At 41.0% G+C, this 17,884-nt stretch overlaps 1 protein-coding gene across 1 annotated transcript in view; it reads right to left on the bottom strand.

Moving 5' to 3' along the window:
* LOC126427174 (immunoglobulin domain-containing protein oig-4-like) overlaps positions 1–17,884 on the bottom strand; it is a 37,779-nt gene that overhangs the window by 3,846 nt on the left and 16,049 nt on the right. The window contains exons 2-3 of the mRNA XM_050089401.1: positions 12,343–12,535; positions 1,811–1,960 (exon numbers count right to left, since the gene is read on the bottom strand). Coding sequence (XP_049945358.1) covers positions 1,811–1,960; positions 12,343–12,519 — 327 coding nt within the window. The 5' untranslated portion in view covers positions 12,520–12,535. The remainder of the gene's footprint in view (positions 1–1,810; positions 1,961–12,342; positions 12,536–17,884) is intronic.

Here is a 17,884-nt window from a genome sequence, read left to right as displayed (position 1 = left end):
CTTTGGTCTGTGTTGCCGACTGTCGGATGTTATTGCCAACTTTCGAGTATAATTTTGAGATATCTGTGACCTGTTTGTGTATGCACATATGTTTTTGTGTGAAATAGTATTTGTTTTGGTGAGCTTTTATTATTATGTGTTTGTATGTGTGCGTATGAACAGAAGGCGAAGGGAGGAAGGAGGGAGAGAGAGAGAGAGGTGGATATATACAGGGTGGTCCATTGATAGTGACCGGGCCAAATATCTCACGAAATAAGCATCAAATGAAAAAACTACAAAGAACGAAACTCGTCTAGCTTGAAGGGGGAAACCAGATGGCGCTATGGTTGGCCCGCTGGATGGCGCTGACATAGGTCAAACGGATATCAACTGCGTTTTTTAAAATAGGAACCCCCATTTTTATTACATAATCTTGTAGTACGTATATCAAAGAATTTCATCTAATAGGAGACATACACTAGCACAACAGAGGGGAAATGAAAATGGATATTCTGAGACGCAGACTAGTAAAAACAACCAACTCACCCACAGTCTGCTCCCTAAAAATCATTATCAAATTAACACCGTCAGCATGGTGCAAGCCTCCTCAATTGTTTCAAAGAAAACTGTAGAACTGGCTGGCTCAAAATCCATCCTATAATATAACAGAATTTTTTGATGAAGAAAGGCTATTTCAAATTTGTACAGAAACAAGATGGCAGTTATAAGAGTCGAGGGGCATGAAAGGAAAGCAGTGGTTGGGAAGGGAGTGAGACAGGGTTGTAGCCTCTCCCCGATGTTATTCAGTCTGTATACTGAGCAAGCAGTAAAAAAAAAAAAGAAAAATTGGGAGTAGGAATTAAAATGCGTGGAGAAGAAATAAAAACTTTGAGGTTTGCCGATGACATTGTAATTCTGTCAGAGACAGCAAAGGGCTTGGAAGAGCAGTTGAACGGAATGGACAGTGTCTGGAAAGGAGGATATAAGATGAACATCAACAAAAGCAAAACGAGGATAATAGAATGTATTCGAATTAAGTCGGGTGATGCTGAGGGAATTAGATTAGGAAATGAGACACTTAAAGTAGTAAAGGAGTTTTGCTATTTGGGGAGCAAAATAACTGATGACGGTCGAAGTAGAGAGGATATAAAATGTAGACTGGCAATGGCAAGGAAAGCATTTCTGAAGAAGAGAAATTTGTTAACATCGAGTATAGGTTTAAGTGTCAGAAAGTCATTTCTGAAAGTATTTGTATGGAGTGTAGCCATGTATGGAAGTGAAACATGGACGATAAATAGTTTGGACAAGAAGAGAATAGAAGCTTTCGAAATGTGGTGCTACAGAAGAATGTCGAAGATTAGATGGGTAGATCACATAACTAATGAGGAGGTACTGAATAGAATTGGTGAGGAGTTTGTGGCACAACTTGACTAGAAGAAGGGATCGGTTGGTAGGACATGTTCTGAGGCATCAAGGGATCACCAATTTAGTACTATAGAGCAGCGTGGAGGGTAAAAATCTTAGAGGGATACCAAGAGATGAATACACTAAACAGATTCAGATGGATGTAGGCTGCAGTAGGTACTGGGAGATGAAGAACCTTGCACAGCATAGAGTAGAATTGAGAGCTGCATCAAACCAGTCTCAGGACTGAAGACCACAACAACATCTACTGTGTATGGTTGAAGCTGATACATCCAGGTTATTAGTGTGTGAGTGCGCGCGCGCGCACGTGTGTCTGTGTGTGTGTTTGTGTGAGTGAGGTAACTATATGTGAAAGAAACACCTTTTATGAGGTAGCTGCTGGTTACGTGTGGGGTTGGCTACTCACATGCAGGTAGGTGTGCGCGTACAACTCTGTCCCGTCCTTGAACCACGTGATGGCGGGTCTGGGGTTGCCCTTGGCGACGCACATGAAGACGATCTTCTGGCCCAGTGTGTACTCATAGTCAAAGTGCGACCAGTTGACGATCTTGGCGCCCTGCAAACAGAAAAGGCCACATCCTGTGAGCAGCACCATCATCATCATCACCACCACCATCATCATTATCATCATCAACATCACCATCCCAGTCATAATCATCATACAGAGGCTGCGAAAACGTTTGACACTCCTAGCTGTGTGAGATGTCCAAAGCCTGTGACATGCTGTGTACCGTTTTCACCTTATTTTATTTTACACTACTGGCCATTAAAATTGCTACACCAAGATGAACTGCACATGATAAACGGATATTCATTGGACAAATATATAATACTAGAACTGACATGTGATTACATTTTCACGCAATTTGGGTGCATAGATCCTGAGAAATCAGTAACCAGAACAACCACCTCCGGCCGTAAAAACGGCCTCGATACGCCTGGGCATTGAGTCAAACAGAGCTTGGATGGCGTGTACAGGTACAGCTGCCCGTGCAGTTTCAACACGATACCACAGTTCATCGAGAGTAGTGACTGGCGTATTGTGACGAGCCAGTTGCTCGGCCATCATTGACTAGACGTTTTCAATTGGTGAGAGATCTGGAGAATGTGCTGGCCATGGCAGCAGTCGAACATTTTCTGTATCCAGAGAGGCCCGTACAGGACCTGCAACATGCGGTCGTGCATTACCCTGCTGAAATGTATGGTTTCGCAGGGATCGAATGAAGGGTAGAGCCACGGGTCGTAACACATCTGAAATGTAACGTCCACTGTTCAAAGTGCCGTCAATGCGAACAAGAGGTGACCGAGACGTGTAACATATGGCACCCCATACCATCACGCCGGGTGATACGCCAGTATGGCGATGACGAATACACGCTTCCAATTTGCGTTCGCCGCGATGTCGCCAGACTCGGATGCGAACATCGTGATGCTGTAAACAGAACCTGGATTCATCCGAAAAAATGATGTTTCGCCATTCGTGCACCCAGGTTCGTCGTCGAGTACACCATCGCAGGCACTCCTGTCTGTGATGCAGCGTCAAGGGTAACCGCAGCCACGGTCTCCGAGCTGGTAGTCCGTGCTGCTGCAAACGTCGTCGAACTATTGTAAGTAGGCTGTTTACGTTTTCTTATTGGCAACGTTACGTAGCGCTCTGTATGAAAATCACTGGCTGTGCTGTGTGCAGTCTGTGGCTAGTTTGCATTGTTGTCTGACGTATGTTGGGCAGCTGGATGTGTACAGCGCGTAGCGTTGCGCAGTTGGAGGTGAGCCGCCAGCAGTGGTGGATGTGGGGAGAGAGATGGCGGAGTTTGGACATTTGTAAGACTGGATGTCATGAACTGATATATATATATATAATATGACTTTTGAACAATATTAAGGTAAATACATTGTTTGTTCTCTATCTAAATCTTTCTTTTGCTAACTGTGCCTATCAGTAGTTAGTGCCTTCTGTAGTTTGAATCTTTTATTTAGCTGGCAGTATTGGCGCTCGCTGTATTGCAGTAGTTCGAGTAACGAAGATTTTTGTGACGTAAGTGATTTGTGAAACGTATAGGTTAATTTAGTCAGGGGCATTCCCTTGTAGGGATTACTGAAAGTCAGATTGCGTTGCGCTAAAAAAAATATTGTGTGTCAGTTTAAGGACAGTCATGTATAATTGTTCTAAGGGGACGTTTCACATGGGAGAAAAATAACATAGACATTAACCTTGAGAAAAATTTTAGCATTCCTTACCAACGTATACAACATGATAATTGCTTTGAAGTTGAAACTCTGCGCACTAGAAAGGGTAAAAGATTGCACCACATTTCACATGTAAAACCGTTTATTGAAAGATAATCTGCTTTTTAACTTAGTCTTTGCCATAGAATTTTTCACTTCACCCTACTAGTACAATTTGTCACACTTAGAAACTGTTAACATGCCACAATGTTTGAAGTTATATATCCAGTCAAGAAGCAAGAGAACTTATTTGAACAGAAATTACGAATGCTTTGTTACAGTGAACAGACGACACGGTGTTGTTATTTGTACATTCTTGCTTGTTAGCTGCTCGATCACGTAACGACTATAAGGCTCACATTTTTAGAACGTATACCGGCACTGATAATGAGATTTTCATGCAACATTTTGGTTTACTTGAAAAGATATTCTTTATTTGAGGTACATTCTGTGGGTTTAAAGATGACTTAGCATTTGGTTTCTTTGGCAGCTACACGATTATATCACGCTACTAATGTGTGACACAGTTTACATTGTTGCTTTTGTGCTGTATCTGCTTTATATCTGCACAGTTTTTCTGAATTCTTCTGGAAAGTAAAACATGTTTTAGTAGTAACTTTGTGGTATAGCTACAATAAGACAGCCTTTATTGTAGCACAACAATACATTACAGTGTAGTACTTTCTTGATCACGGTACTGTACGTAATAACTATGATATCTATACGCATAGCATTTCGCTTTTGTTTATTACGAGGTAAGTACATAGACTTCCACAGACCTTTGCTTATGGACGACGATAATTACGACACTTAGCACATTTTTGCCCTTAAGTAATGACAGAGATTATGTTACAACATGACGTACAATTTAGCACTACAGGACACGCATTTGAGTGATTAATCTTGTACTTAAAACACTTATTTTTAAAGATTTTTAAATTACAAAGAAAGTTTTCCGTGATACATTTTATTCCATTGCTGTAATCTGTAACACCTGAGGGTATAATTACATTAATCCTCAGGGGGGTACATCCTTACTTTGTGTACCATGTGTTTGGCAAGCACAAGGAGCCCTAGCTAATATGGTATTTGCTTAAATAACTTTACACATCAGTACCATATTTCTCTAACACAGAATTCCACAGCTATCTGATCATTTAACTGAGAGATAAACATTTTTTTTACTACATCAGTGACACATGTTTACGCAATTACACAGTTGGGTAACTTCACACTTATGAACTTGTATTTTGTCTGTACTTTGTGAACTGTTCATATTTTTTCGGAACCACTGTGATACTATGAGAGCTTTGAATGATGTATTTGGTAAGGGAGCATGATTTTAAAGTACGTTTGAGGTAGATGACACTATTGAAATGAGCAGAGAATTTTTTTTAGGTTTTGACATTATTGCAGAAAGCTACGACGTTTTTGAGATTTGACTGAGGTGTTATGATGTTATTTTTACGACGACGATGTGTATTATGCTGTTGAGGTATATTTATGATCAATAAGCAGATGTCATATGAGGAATTTGATTATGCTACATATTTATTAAGATGAAATATTGAAGAAGTGTCGACGAATATGTATATGTGTAAGAAGGTAAGGGATAATGAGTAGTGGTTAGGGACTCTGATTTGTGGAAAAGGATGTTGGAAACCAAGAATCGTACTTTAAGTGTTATGAAATGTGTGTAAATGCGCAAATGTATCACAATGCCGATGAAAACTTTTTGAACACTGTTATATTCATAGAATTTTGTTTCTACACATTTGCAACGCAAATTCTCGACCTGTGAAATTTTTTGTATGAGACTGTCACTGTAGTGCAAACTGGTGTAAATATTTCGGTAAGAAAGTTAAGTGACCACCTTCACGTGATGTGTCATGGGCACCCACCTGCGCGACAGTCCCTTGGAGAAAAAGCCATTAGTGTGTGCCTTTCAGAGGCACAGGTGAAAAAAAAGGGGCCATTATCCTCGCTATTGTCATTCCTTTGTAGAAAGCATCGCAAATACGACACGCTCGAACTTGAAAACATATGATAACACTATGGAGCTCTTAATTTATATTTACTGAACTGCCTAATGAAATGACGAGAAATATTTTTATGTCTATACACTACTGTCTTTCTAGTAGAGAGATTTTTTTACTACCTTATGAAATGCCATATGGCTAATAAATGATGTTTCATGCCTTCCTTTGTACATATTTGCGCATTTTCTTTAATATCTAGTTTCTAGCTGCACTGCAGCATTGGTTATTATTTTCTGTCTACAGACCCAGTAAAGAATACGTTTATGTACTTTCTTAGAAAAGAGAGCACAAATAGACATTTCTCTTCACAGGAATTGCATAAATAATTTTTTTAATGACTTGGTAACTTTCTTGCAGAGTAAGTTTTTGTGATGCATCACTCTAGTGTTAAGATGTGACATAGGTATTAAACATGGCCATTTTTACTGTAATATTTTTTCTGCTTGAGCTATGTTATGTTTAGATATAAGTTATTACATTTGCTGCTTCTGTTTGCCAGGCATAGTGCTACTAAATTTCACTTTACATTACTCTGTTAAGCCAGTTTTACTACTGATTTATTTTTCTTGTTTGCTGCTCATTGCCTTATATTAGTTGTAATATTGTTGCTTGCTTCGCCAATTTGCATTTTTTTGTCATTGCTGTTTGTGTTAAGTGTTTTGTCTGCTGCATTGCCTCGTCCCTTAGTTTAGTATCTGAGCTCAGTAGATTTAAGTTAGCTTAAGATGGGGTAGGCCACATAAGAGAACAAGTTGTGATGAATTGGAAGAAATGCATTGAGAAGCTATAAGAAAATGGTTTGGCCAAAAAAGTATTTTGAAAGAGGATATGAACCAAAAAAGTAGGGTTTAGGGACAACAGGTTTAGGTAGGATTTTCTTGGAAATTAATGATGAGGTAAGATAATGGAAAATAAATAATGAGGTAAGGAATGTGTGAACATATAAATACAGAAAGCATGCTTGGATATAATTTTTTTGGTGGAAATAAATGTTGAAATAAGAGGAAAGATATATGGAATGAAGTTTTGGGGTGGACTGCAGTACCAAATGTCACACTGAAAACAAACCCTGCCCTGTATTTTTGTGTTATTACACTATGTGAATTTGAGTTTTTCCTGTCTTTATGTGTTTAGCTAATAAGAGTTATGTTGTAGAATTTTTCTAATACTATATTATTTACTTTGTAAAGGTGTTTAGACATTATTTATCTGTTCTATTTTGTTACTCATGTGTGAAGTTGATGTTTCATAAGTTAGTCTGATCTTATGTCATAATTCTTGTAACACTGATGTACATGTTTATTTCTATTCTTTTGTAAAGCCTGTTTTACTACAAATGTTATCTGTATTATTATGGTTTTAATGATGTTTTCTGTATCTTTGTAATTGTATTCTTATGTTATAAAATTGTAATTGACACCAGTTCATCATATTATTAACTAGTAAGTTCTGTTTCACTGCACACATTTCTGTTGGTCATAGTTTATGGACAATGTGTGAGAAGTAGGGACTGTTAGTGTTTGCACGTGTGTTAATAATTCAGCAAGGGACTGGATAACAGCATTTCTGGTTCTAAGGACAATCCCAAAAACTTTGTGAGTGCACAAGTGGTGGTTCATGGACTTGCTATATTATCTGCAAGACTCTTCAATGGTGATTGTGCACCTGCACAGTCACAACAGATGGCTGCTGGCCATCTCTACAAGGACTACAGTGGGTCTGCATCTTTGATGGCCCACCAATACCATTATTTCTACAAGGACTGCAGTGGGTCTACACCTTCGCTGACTCACCAGTACCATTATTTCTACAAGGACTGCAGTGGGTCTGCATCTCTGGTGGCCCACCAATACCGTAATCTCTACCAGGACTACAGTGGGTCTGCTCTGTGATGACCTACCTACCAATATTCTTCAAAACTTCGACTGACTCTGCTGTGGGTTTGCTCTGTTGTGGCCCATTACCTGTCTGCATGTAAAGAGTCAGCACTGTCTTTCTGTTGGAACGACAACACTACTTCTTCAAGACTGCATGGAAATCCACTACTTCCGTGTGCATTCTCTTTTACTGCTCAGACATTCAGAAAAACACTGCAATTTTACTGTGATGAATGATCAGGACTGTCTTTATGGGCTGTGTGAAAATTTTAGCTTGTGACCAACATTGTATCAATAAGTGTGTGCATTTGAAATGTTTGTTATTGTAATTATGATAAATTTTATCAAATCATTATTGACCACTGCCCAAGACAGTTTGTAAAATTTTTTGTGGGGAGCATGGGGGCTATGTAAGTAGGCTGTTTATGTTTTCTTATTGGCAACGTTACGTAGCGCTCTGTATGAAAATCACTGGCTGTGCTGTGTGCAGTCTGTGGATAGTTTGCATTGTTGTCTGACGTAGTGTTGGGCAGCTGGATGTGAACAGCGCGTTGCGTTGCGCGGTTGGAGGTGAGCTGCCAGCAGTGGTGTATGTGGGGAGAGAGATGGCGGAGTTTGGACATTTGTAAGACTGGATGTCATGAACTGATATATATAATATGACTTTTGAACAATATTAAGGTAAATACATTGTTTGTTCTCTATCTAAATCTTTCTTTTTCTAACTGTGCCTATTGCAATCCAAACGCCTATTTTCACACAATGCGATGGTTCCTCATGAATACACAATGTATTTGCAGTACTCCAAATAAGAGAATTTTGCGAGTTCATGTACCCGGATAAATGAAACCATGCCTCATCAGTGAAAAACGTTTCATTAATAATATCCCTTCCATTTTGTTGAACGAAATTTTTAAACCATTGACAATAATGCAGTCTCTTGCCATGATCAGTATTTTTCAGTTCTTGCACGACTGTCATTTTGTATGGGAAAACTTCAAATTTTTTTCCTTACAGCTGTGTGGGCCGTTCCGACACTAACATCGATTTCCTGGGCGAGTTTTCTTACTGACTTGTTCGGACTCGTGAACATTTTATCGGAAATATCGAGTAGCTTATCCTCAGACAAAACGCTAGGACGACCACTTCTCGGTGCATCTATCACTGAACTCGTACTTCCAAATTGCTTAATCAAATCTCGCTCAGTATCGCGATGTGGGAGTGTTGTCTCGGGGAAAACTGAATTAAATGTTTGACGAACTGAAACTGTGTCTTTACCGCCAGCTTTGAACACTTGTTCGACTAAAAATACCCGTTTTTCAAAGGTTAGCATTTTAACAGTGACGAAAACGAAACAAACGAACAAAGGAACTAAACGTAAACGTTCAGGTCAACACGTAACGACACACACCAACGATACTACTGACGCTGGCTGAGATAAGCGAAACAGTGGAATGTTGGGAGAGTCCACTTGAAGGGAAGTAACCCAGGCAGGCGAACAACCGTACGGGACTGCGGAGAGACTTTTTGAACACCCCGTACTACAAATTAAATGACACATACAGTGTGTCCGAAAAGTCTTTCCCTGATTACATAAATTGATAACTCAGGCTAGAAGAAAGACACAAATATGAAACTTGTGTCGGATTATTTACAACTATCAAAGTTTTTTATGTTTTAGGTTCGCAGTAGGTGAGTAGTGGATGAGGTGCAGTGCCCAAGAAGCCATGTTAACCAATCAGGAGAAGGCACAGTGTGTCCTGTGGTACCATGAGACACCATCACCGACCACAGAGCAGAGACACTTCCAGACAACATTTGGAAGGAATCCACCTCATGTCAAGAGCATTAAAGCCTGGTATGAGAAGTTCAAGAACACAGGATCGGTTGCTGACCTTCCGAGGTCTGGTCGACCGAGAACCTGAGCAGACTGGGTGGAAGCTGTAAGGCAGTCTTTTCTGCGAAGTCTGAAGAAATCGGTGCGCAGGGCCTCACGTAAATTACAGATGCAAAAAGCTCTCTCTGTGACATTTTACACAAACGTTTATTGTTTCGTGCATACAAAGTGCAAATCGTTCAGGCCTTGTTGCCCATTGACAGTAGGTGTCGATATGACTTTGCGGTCGAAACGGTATCTCTTATTGAGGACGATGATGGTTATCTCAGACGAATTGCCTTTTCCGACGAAGCGACCTATTTTGTCAGTGGAGTAGTGAATCGCCAGAATGTGGGCATTTGGTGTTCACAACCCCCTGGCGAGGTCACGGAGTGCACCAGAGGCAGTCCACAGGTGAATGTTTGATGTGCGCTATTGCACGATCTAATTATCGGGCCATTCTTCTTCGCTGAGGCTACCGTCACATCTGCAGAGTATCTGGACATGTTGCAACTGTATGCTGTTCCTCAGCTGCTCCAGTATCACCCCGATGTCTCGTTTCAGCAAGACGGTGCACCGCCTCATTGGGGTTTGGACGTCCGTGCCTATCTTGATACGACCTTTCCTGGGCGATGGATTGGTCGTGATGGGCCAACGGTTTGGCCTCCACGCTCTCCTGACGTAACCCCATTGGACTTCTTTTTATGGGGTTATGTCAAGGACGAGGTCTACCGAACACTTGTATCAGATCTAGAAACCCTGCGGCAACGGATAACCACAGTCGTTGAATCGATCCCTCCAGTGATGTTGGCTAATGTGTGGACGGAAACTGAATATCGCCTAGATGTGCTACGTGCTACCGAGGGTGCTCATGTAGAAGTTTACTGATGTGTGAAAGAAACTTTGATGGTTTGTAAACAATTAGACACCAGTTTCATATTTGTATCTTTCTTCTAGCCTTACCAATTTATGTAATCAGGGAAAGACTTTTCGGACACCCTGTATATTTGTACACACACAGTAGTGACTCATACAGAATACTCGTATTGCCCGTAAACACACTAATTACATCATGATATGTTTAACTGGTAAAAATTCGTATGTATACTTTTAGAGTGACACATGTGTTACGAGCAGTGTCATCATTCTGGTAGAGAGTTGTAATCTTCACAGTAGTGAACACTTCAGAAAATTGGTTCTCACGTGATATCACAGTGCGGGATGTGGTAGTTGTTCTCCATGCCATGATAACATAGAGATGTGTCAGTGAGTTCCACCTGATTAAGCTGCAGTCAGTACCATCTGTGGTTAAAGCAGAAGTCGAGTGTTGTGACCAGAGGAGGCGATAAAGTGGATCCTTGTGGCAAACTTTTGTTTGTGTAGCGAGGTTCTGTGTGTCCCTTGACTGGATTTACAGTATAATTAATGCTCCTATATTCAATAAACGTTATAGATTGCAGATAAATACACACGGGTGGGTAAGTTAACTTTTCGCTTGGTTTAAATTCAGTGTTCAACATACCACCATCAAAAGGATATTGGTGACACTGCACAGAGAAGAGACGATGATGCTCCATTAACTGCAAGGAAAAAAGTTGTGGTCGCACTCATGTTGTTACTGTTCTAGTAAACACATTGGTCTTGTTCTACAAGTCCCCGTTTTTGTAATACTCCTGTTGTTGTTGTACTCATGTTGTCATTGCTGTAGTGCTCATGTGTTTTTCAAAGTGCTTATGTTGTTGTTCTTGTTCTGTTCTTGTGGCGTTGTTGCTGTTGTGTTCAAGTTGCTGCAGTACTCATGTTCTAGTATTTTTGCTGTTATTGTTGTTGTGCTCATCTTGTTATTGTAGTTATTCTTGTCATAATTGTGTTCATATTGTTATTGCTGCAGTTTTCATGTTGTTCTTGGTGTTTCCCCACATTGTTGTTGTACTGATCATTTTGTTGTTGTTGTTGTTGTTGGGCTCGTTTTGTTAATGTACTTATTCTTCTCATCACTGTCTTCATATTGCTATTGTAGTTTCCTTGTTGTTGCAGTACCTATGTTGTCGTTGTTTCCATGTTGTTGGTGGTGTTCCTCAAAATTGTCATTGTACTGATCATGTTCTTACTGTTGTTGCTGCAGTACTGATGTTGTAGTGATGTATTAATAATAGTCGTTGTTGCAGTGCTCATCTTATTTTTGCATTATTGTGGTCGTTGTTGTCATTGATGTCCATGTTGTTATTACTGTAGTTCTCCTGTCATTGCATTGTTGTTGTACTGATCATGTTGTTGTTATTGTTGATGGGCTCATTTTGTTCTTGTAGTTATTCTTCTCATCACTGTCTTCGTATTGTTATTGTAGTTTTCTTGTTGTTGCAGTACCTATGTTGTTGTTGGTGTTCCTCAAAATTGTTATTGTATTGATCATGTTGTTGCTGTTGTTGCTGTAGTACTGATGTTGTAGTGATGTATTAATAATACTTGTTGTTGCAGTGCTCATCTTATTTTTGCATTATTGTGGTCGTTGTTGTCATTGATGTCCATGTTGTTATTACTGTAGTTTTCCTGTCATTGCATTGTTGTTGTACTGATCATGTTGTTGTTGTTGTTCACACGCTCATTTTGTTATTGTAGTTATTCTTCTCATCACTGTCTTCGTATTGTTGTTGTAGTTTTCTTGTTGTTGCAGTACCTATGTTGTTGTTCTGTCCATGTTGTTGGTGGTGTTCCTCAAAATTGTTATTGTACTGATCATGTTGTTACTGTTGTTGCTGCAGTACTGATGTTGGAGTGATGCATTATTAACAGTTGTTGTTGTAGTGCCCATCTTATTTTTGAATTATTGTGGTCGTTGTCGTCCTTATTGTTCATGTTGTTATTGTTGTAGTTTTCTTGCTGTTGCAGTACAACATGTTGTTGTTCCTATTCTACTCACGTTGTTGTTGTTGTAGTACTTGTCGGTCTCGGCGTCGCGGTACTGGCCGGTGACCGGGAGGCCGATCTGCGCGCGGGACTTGGTCCGCCCCCGCGTGCGCATCCGCCGCCCCTCCGCCCCCGGGGACGGCGCCAGAGCCACCAGCAGCAGCAGCACGGCCGCGCCTGTCACTCGCATCCCCTGACCGACGGCTCTGCGGCAAACGTCCGGCGCATCAAATGAAATTAAATAACACAGCACAAGTAAACAACATTCAAACGAAACTGTAGGCTTCCAGAGACTATTTCAAGCCTAAAATATCTACGATGTATATATGCAGACTGAAGTGACGAATCCAAATTTGTAAAGGGGCTGTGATGGGAGTTTGGAATGAGGTGGGAAGCCCGCTATGGTAGTCCTCGCAGTCGTGCAAAGCCACTGTGACTGGAGAGCAGGAAGGCGCAGATTCGAAACCCAGCACTGGTGCAAATTTTCTTTGTCGCTGCACTCTGCATGCATACATCATACTGGTAAATAATATTTGGCGGCGACATTTCTAACCCAATCATACTGTATATATACACGGTGGTCCATTGATCGTCAAACGAAAAAAACTGCGAAGAACGAAACTTGGCTACCTTGAAGGGGGAAACCAGATGGCGCTATGGTTGGCGCACTAGATGGCCCTGCCATAGGTCCAACGGATATCAAGTGCGTATTTTATAACAGGAACCCCCATTTTTATTACATATTCTTGTAGTACGTAAAGAAATAATTGGACCAATTTTTTCGCTTTGTGATAGATGGTACTGTAAGAGTCACAAACATATGGCTCATAATTTCAGATGAACAGTTGGTAACATGTAGGTTTTTTTAAATTAAAATACACAACTTAGGTACGTTTGAACATTTTATTTCGGTTGTTCCAATGTGATACATGTACCTTTGTGAACTTATCATTTCTGAGAACGCATGCTGTTACGCGTTATTACCTGTAAATACCACATTAACGCAATAAATGCTCAAAATGATGTCCGTCAACCTCAATGCATTTGGCAATACGTGTAACGACATGCCTCTCAACAGCGAGTAGTTCGCCTTCCGTAATGTTCGCACACGCAGTGACAATGTGCTGACGCATGTTGTCAGGCGTTGTCGGTGGATCACGATAGCAAATATCCTTCAACTTTCCCCACAGAAATCAATCCGGGGACGTCAGATCCGGTAAACGTGCGGGCCACAGTATGGTGCTTCGACGACCAATCCACCTGTCATGAAATATGCTATTCAATACCGTTTCAACCGCACACGAGCTATGTGCCGGACATCCATCATGTTGGAAGTACATCGCCATTCTGTCATGCAGTGAAACATCTTGTAGTAACATCGGTAGAACATTACGTAGGAAATCGGCATACATTGCACCATTTAGATTGCCATCGATAAAATGGGGGCCAATTATCCTTCCTCCCATAACGCCGCACCATACATTAACCCGCCAAGGTCGCTGATGTTTCACTTGTCGCAGCCATCGTGGATTTTCCTTTGCCCAATAGTCGATATTATGCCGGTTTACGTTACCGCTGTTGGTGAATGCCGCTTCGTCGCTAAATAGAACGCATGCAAAAAATCTGTCACCGTCCCGTAATTCCTCTTGTGCCCAGTGGGAGAACTGTACACGACGTTCAAAGTCGTCGCCATGCAATTCCTGGTGCATAGAAATATGGTACGGGTGCAATCGATGGTGATGTAGCATTCTCAACACCGACGTTTTTGATATTACCGATTCTCACGCAATTTGTCTGCTACTGATGTGCGAATTAGCCGCGACAGCAGCTAAAACACCTACTTGGGCATCATCATTTGTTGCAGGTCACGTAACTATCCGGCGAACGGTCCGGACACTTGGATGATGTCGTCCAGGATACCGAGCAGCATACATAGCACACGCCCGTTGGGCATTTTGATCACAACAGCCATACATCAACACGATATCGACCTTTTCCGCAGTTCGTAAACGGTCCATTTTAACACGGGTAATGTACCACGAAGCAAATACCGGTCGCACTGGCGGAATGTTACGTGATAACGTGTACTTATACGTTTGTGACTATTACAGTGCCATCTGTCACAAAGCGAAAAAATTGACCCAACTAAAACACTCATATTTCTTTACGTACTACACGAATATGTAATAAAAAATGGGGGTTCTTATTTTAATAAACGCAGTTGATATCCGTTTGACCTGTCGCAGCGCCATATAGCGGGCCAACCACAGCGCCATCTGGTTTCCCCCTTGAAGCTAGACAAGTTTCGTTCTTTGTAGTTTTTTCGTTCGACGCTTATTTCGTGAGATATTTGGGCCAGTCACGATCAATGGACCACCCTGCATAATAGTTTCGATCTGGGAATATTAGCAGAGGATGATACGACAGGCGTAAAATTGATAAGAACTCTCAAAGAATGCTCTGAAAGAGCAATATTCTTCAAGAAAGCCGAATACAACTACTCTAAACAGCCTACTCAAAAAGTGACTGCAAGATATCGACAAACCCCCCCCTCCTTCCCTCCTCTTTTTTCCCCACCTCCCCCCTCTCTGCCCCCTTCTCTCCCCCGAGTCCTTTTGCATTTCCCTCCTCTGCCTCTTCTCATTCCATCTTGCGTCTGCCCTGCCCCTCCCCACCCCCTTTATTAGTCCTCTCCCTCCTTGATTCCTCCACCCCCTTTTTCGTTGTTTCCTCTCCTCCCTCTTTGTTTTTCCCCCTCCTCCAGGTCCCCCCCCCCCCCCATCTGCCTTGGCTCAGGAGTGCCACATTTGTGCCGCCATTTTCGTGCAGTGTTTTACACTGTGTGTTTTTCCAGTGAGTGTTCCGTGTTGTGTCTTTTGGGAAGTGTAGCGAACAGCCATCATACTGTCGCTGGGTGTGATTTTTTTATCTCTTGCGAACAGAAATCAGACTGTCGCCATGTTTTTTAATTGTGTGTCTACTATGTTACTTGTCTGATTCCTCTGTAGTTTATCAACATTGCCAACCCCTTTTGATTTCTGTTTTAACTTTCCGCACTTTTACGCCATTTTACACTATAAGTCACCATTTTATCTGTGGTGTCACCGCCAGGCACCACACTTGCTAGGTGGTAGCTTAAATCGGCCGCGGTCCATTTAGTACATGTCGGACCCGCGTGTCGCCACTGTGTGATCACAGACCGAGCGCCACCACAAGGGAGGTCTCGAGATACGGACGAGCACTCGCCCCAGTTGTACGACGACTTTGCTAGCGACTACACTGACGAAGCCTTTCTCTCATTTTGCCGAGAGACAGTTAGAATAGCCTTCAGCTAAGTCCATGGCTACGACCTAGCAAGGCGCCATTAGCCTTACATAGTTTGATAGTTATCGTATGAAATGTCTCATCAAGAACGATGTATTCACAACAAGGATGGAATAAAGTTAAGTATTCGAGGAGCTGCATACTTTTCTTATTAGCATTCAATACTTATCCTGTTCCAGAATTCACGCCCGTCTGCGTTAGATAGCGTGCATTTCGGCCTCCTCCATCTACAAGGTGTTGGCACATCCGCCAACACATCATTATCGCCTGTTTTTCCTTGTTTCTTTCTCCTTCCTATTTTTTTTTTTAAGTCTGTATGCTGTAGAGCAGCGTACCATGCTGCTGCCAGCGCGACCCCTTCGTGGGGAATTGAAAATAAATAAAGAAAAAAAAATCGACAAATTGAGAGAGTTCACAGGCCCTGTAGATCACGCGCTGAATCAACGATAAATTTTGCCGAAATCCTTTGAATCAAAAGGGGAAGACAAAATGGCACAGAAAATTTGGATGTAAGAACTTAGGACAGTTTACTGGTAGTTCTACAACATCTACAAGGAAAATCGCATTTCCACACACCAAAATCAGGCACTAAAACATAAATTTCAGGTCTGGAGGCTAGTAGCGAAACGCTTAAATTCGCAGAAAAGGTGATGTGGAACATATCCTAAACGCAAAAATCTGAGCAAGATACTTGGCCCAAGAAAATGGATGCAGACTAGAATTCTGAAAAACTATCGACTCTGGCATATTCACTCAATGAACTGCCTAGCAAACTAGTAAAGTTTTTCAGGAAAGAAACGATAAATTTAGCAAACCCCAATTAATATTAGTGGCATGTGATTTGTGATGTAATTCGTTAATTCATTGTGTCGTAAATTTCAGCAAGCTTAATTAGTTTTTACTTTACATTTTTATCGAAGTCTTTTCTTCTGTCTGTAGTCTTATGTTGAACGTTAATAAATGTCATCTTTGACAGCCAGTTGAGAGGTTCTTCGGATGGACCTAGTCTAAGAATCCTCGGTCTGACTAAATCGACAACAAAACATACTTGTCTTTGTACCGATTGTTGTCCTAAAAGACGAAAACCAGTTAATCAAATATTAACTATTCTAGAATGTTACACAAGTGCTATTTATTTTCATCCGTATTGTATCCTGTCGTCAAAGTCGCATAACATCTCTATCATAAAAGACGCTAACTGAGGATTTTTCAATGTAATTTAATACATCTTACTGATTAAAGTACTTACGTGCACGCTTTTAAATTTTGTTTACGTATGTCAGTACTCCGTGAATAGTTACTTTTTAGCCCACCAGGAGATCGGTTTAATACACAGACCCATCGTCATGTGTATTCATGGACAATGCGGTTTTCTAAGTGGATGAACTATGGCGCCAATCTCATAGTATGACATAACTTTATTTTACTGTAGTTTAATTCTGACGTAAGTTGCCTAAGTTAACTTTTTAAGTAAGAAACTAATTTGTCTTGTTAATATGAAAATCGTCGGTGAACGACAAAACCGGCAATTCCGTGCAGAAAGTACGTGTGATTTTGCCGAAAATAAATTATTCGCAAAACAAGCATTTCAACAACAGCTGTCGACACCGTTGCGGACTGAAATGTAATTCTTTCGTAAATTAGCTCCGGTTAATGGGGTGGGGCTTCGCTCCACGCGGATTGATTCAACAGGAATACTTTTAGCATTTTAGGAGGCGCTAGCATAGACTAAGTGGGCACAAAAGATTCCACACAGCACGTGTCCAGTTTTTATTCCTTGCAGAGATATTGTAGATTACAGATCTATGTTTTAATTTCGCGTGTTTGGTACCCCAGTTGCTGTGGGATTTTTCATCCACTGTAATTTTTGTTTTCAGTTTCAAGCTGCGAAGTTGTGACTGCAGTTTAGGTAACTGAGCTTTTACCTCTGATTTTAATTTGTTGGCCAATTCTATGGTATCGTTTGATACTTTCAGACCTGAATTTTTTCTAGAGAAAGGAAAGTTTTTTTCTTTCTGTTGTAATGCTCTTAGGTGACTTTTTTTTAATGATTTTAAACGCAAAATTTATACAAACACTTGGCTTCTTTTCTTCTTCTTCTTCTCTGCGATCACAGGCCCTGTAGATCACACGCTGAATCAACGATCTGCTTCCACCGCCTTCTACCTCTCGCCCTCTCCAACCAGCGGAAATTTATAATCCTTCGATGTCCTTCTCTATGTCATCTTTCC

This window comes from Schistocerca serialis, chromosome 11, assembly GCF_023864345.2.
Source record: "Schistocerca serialis cubense isolate TAMUIC-IGC-003099 chromosome 11, iqSchSeri2.2, whole genome shotgun sequence".
NCBI lineage: Eukaryota > Metazoa > Arthropoda > Insecta > Orthoptera > Acrididae > Schistocerca > Schistocerca serialis.
The sequence above is the reverse complement of the archived record's forward strand: the minus strand, read 5'-3'. Positions and strand labels throughout refer to the sequence as shown.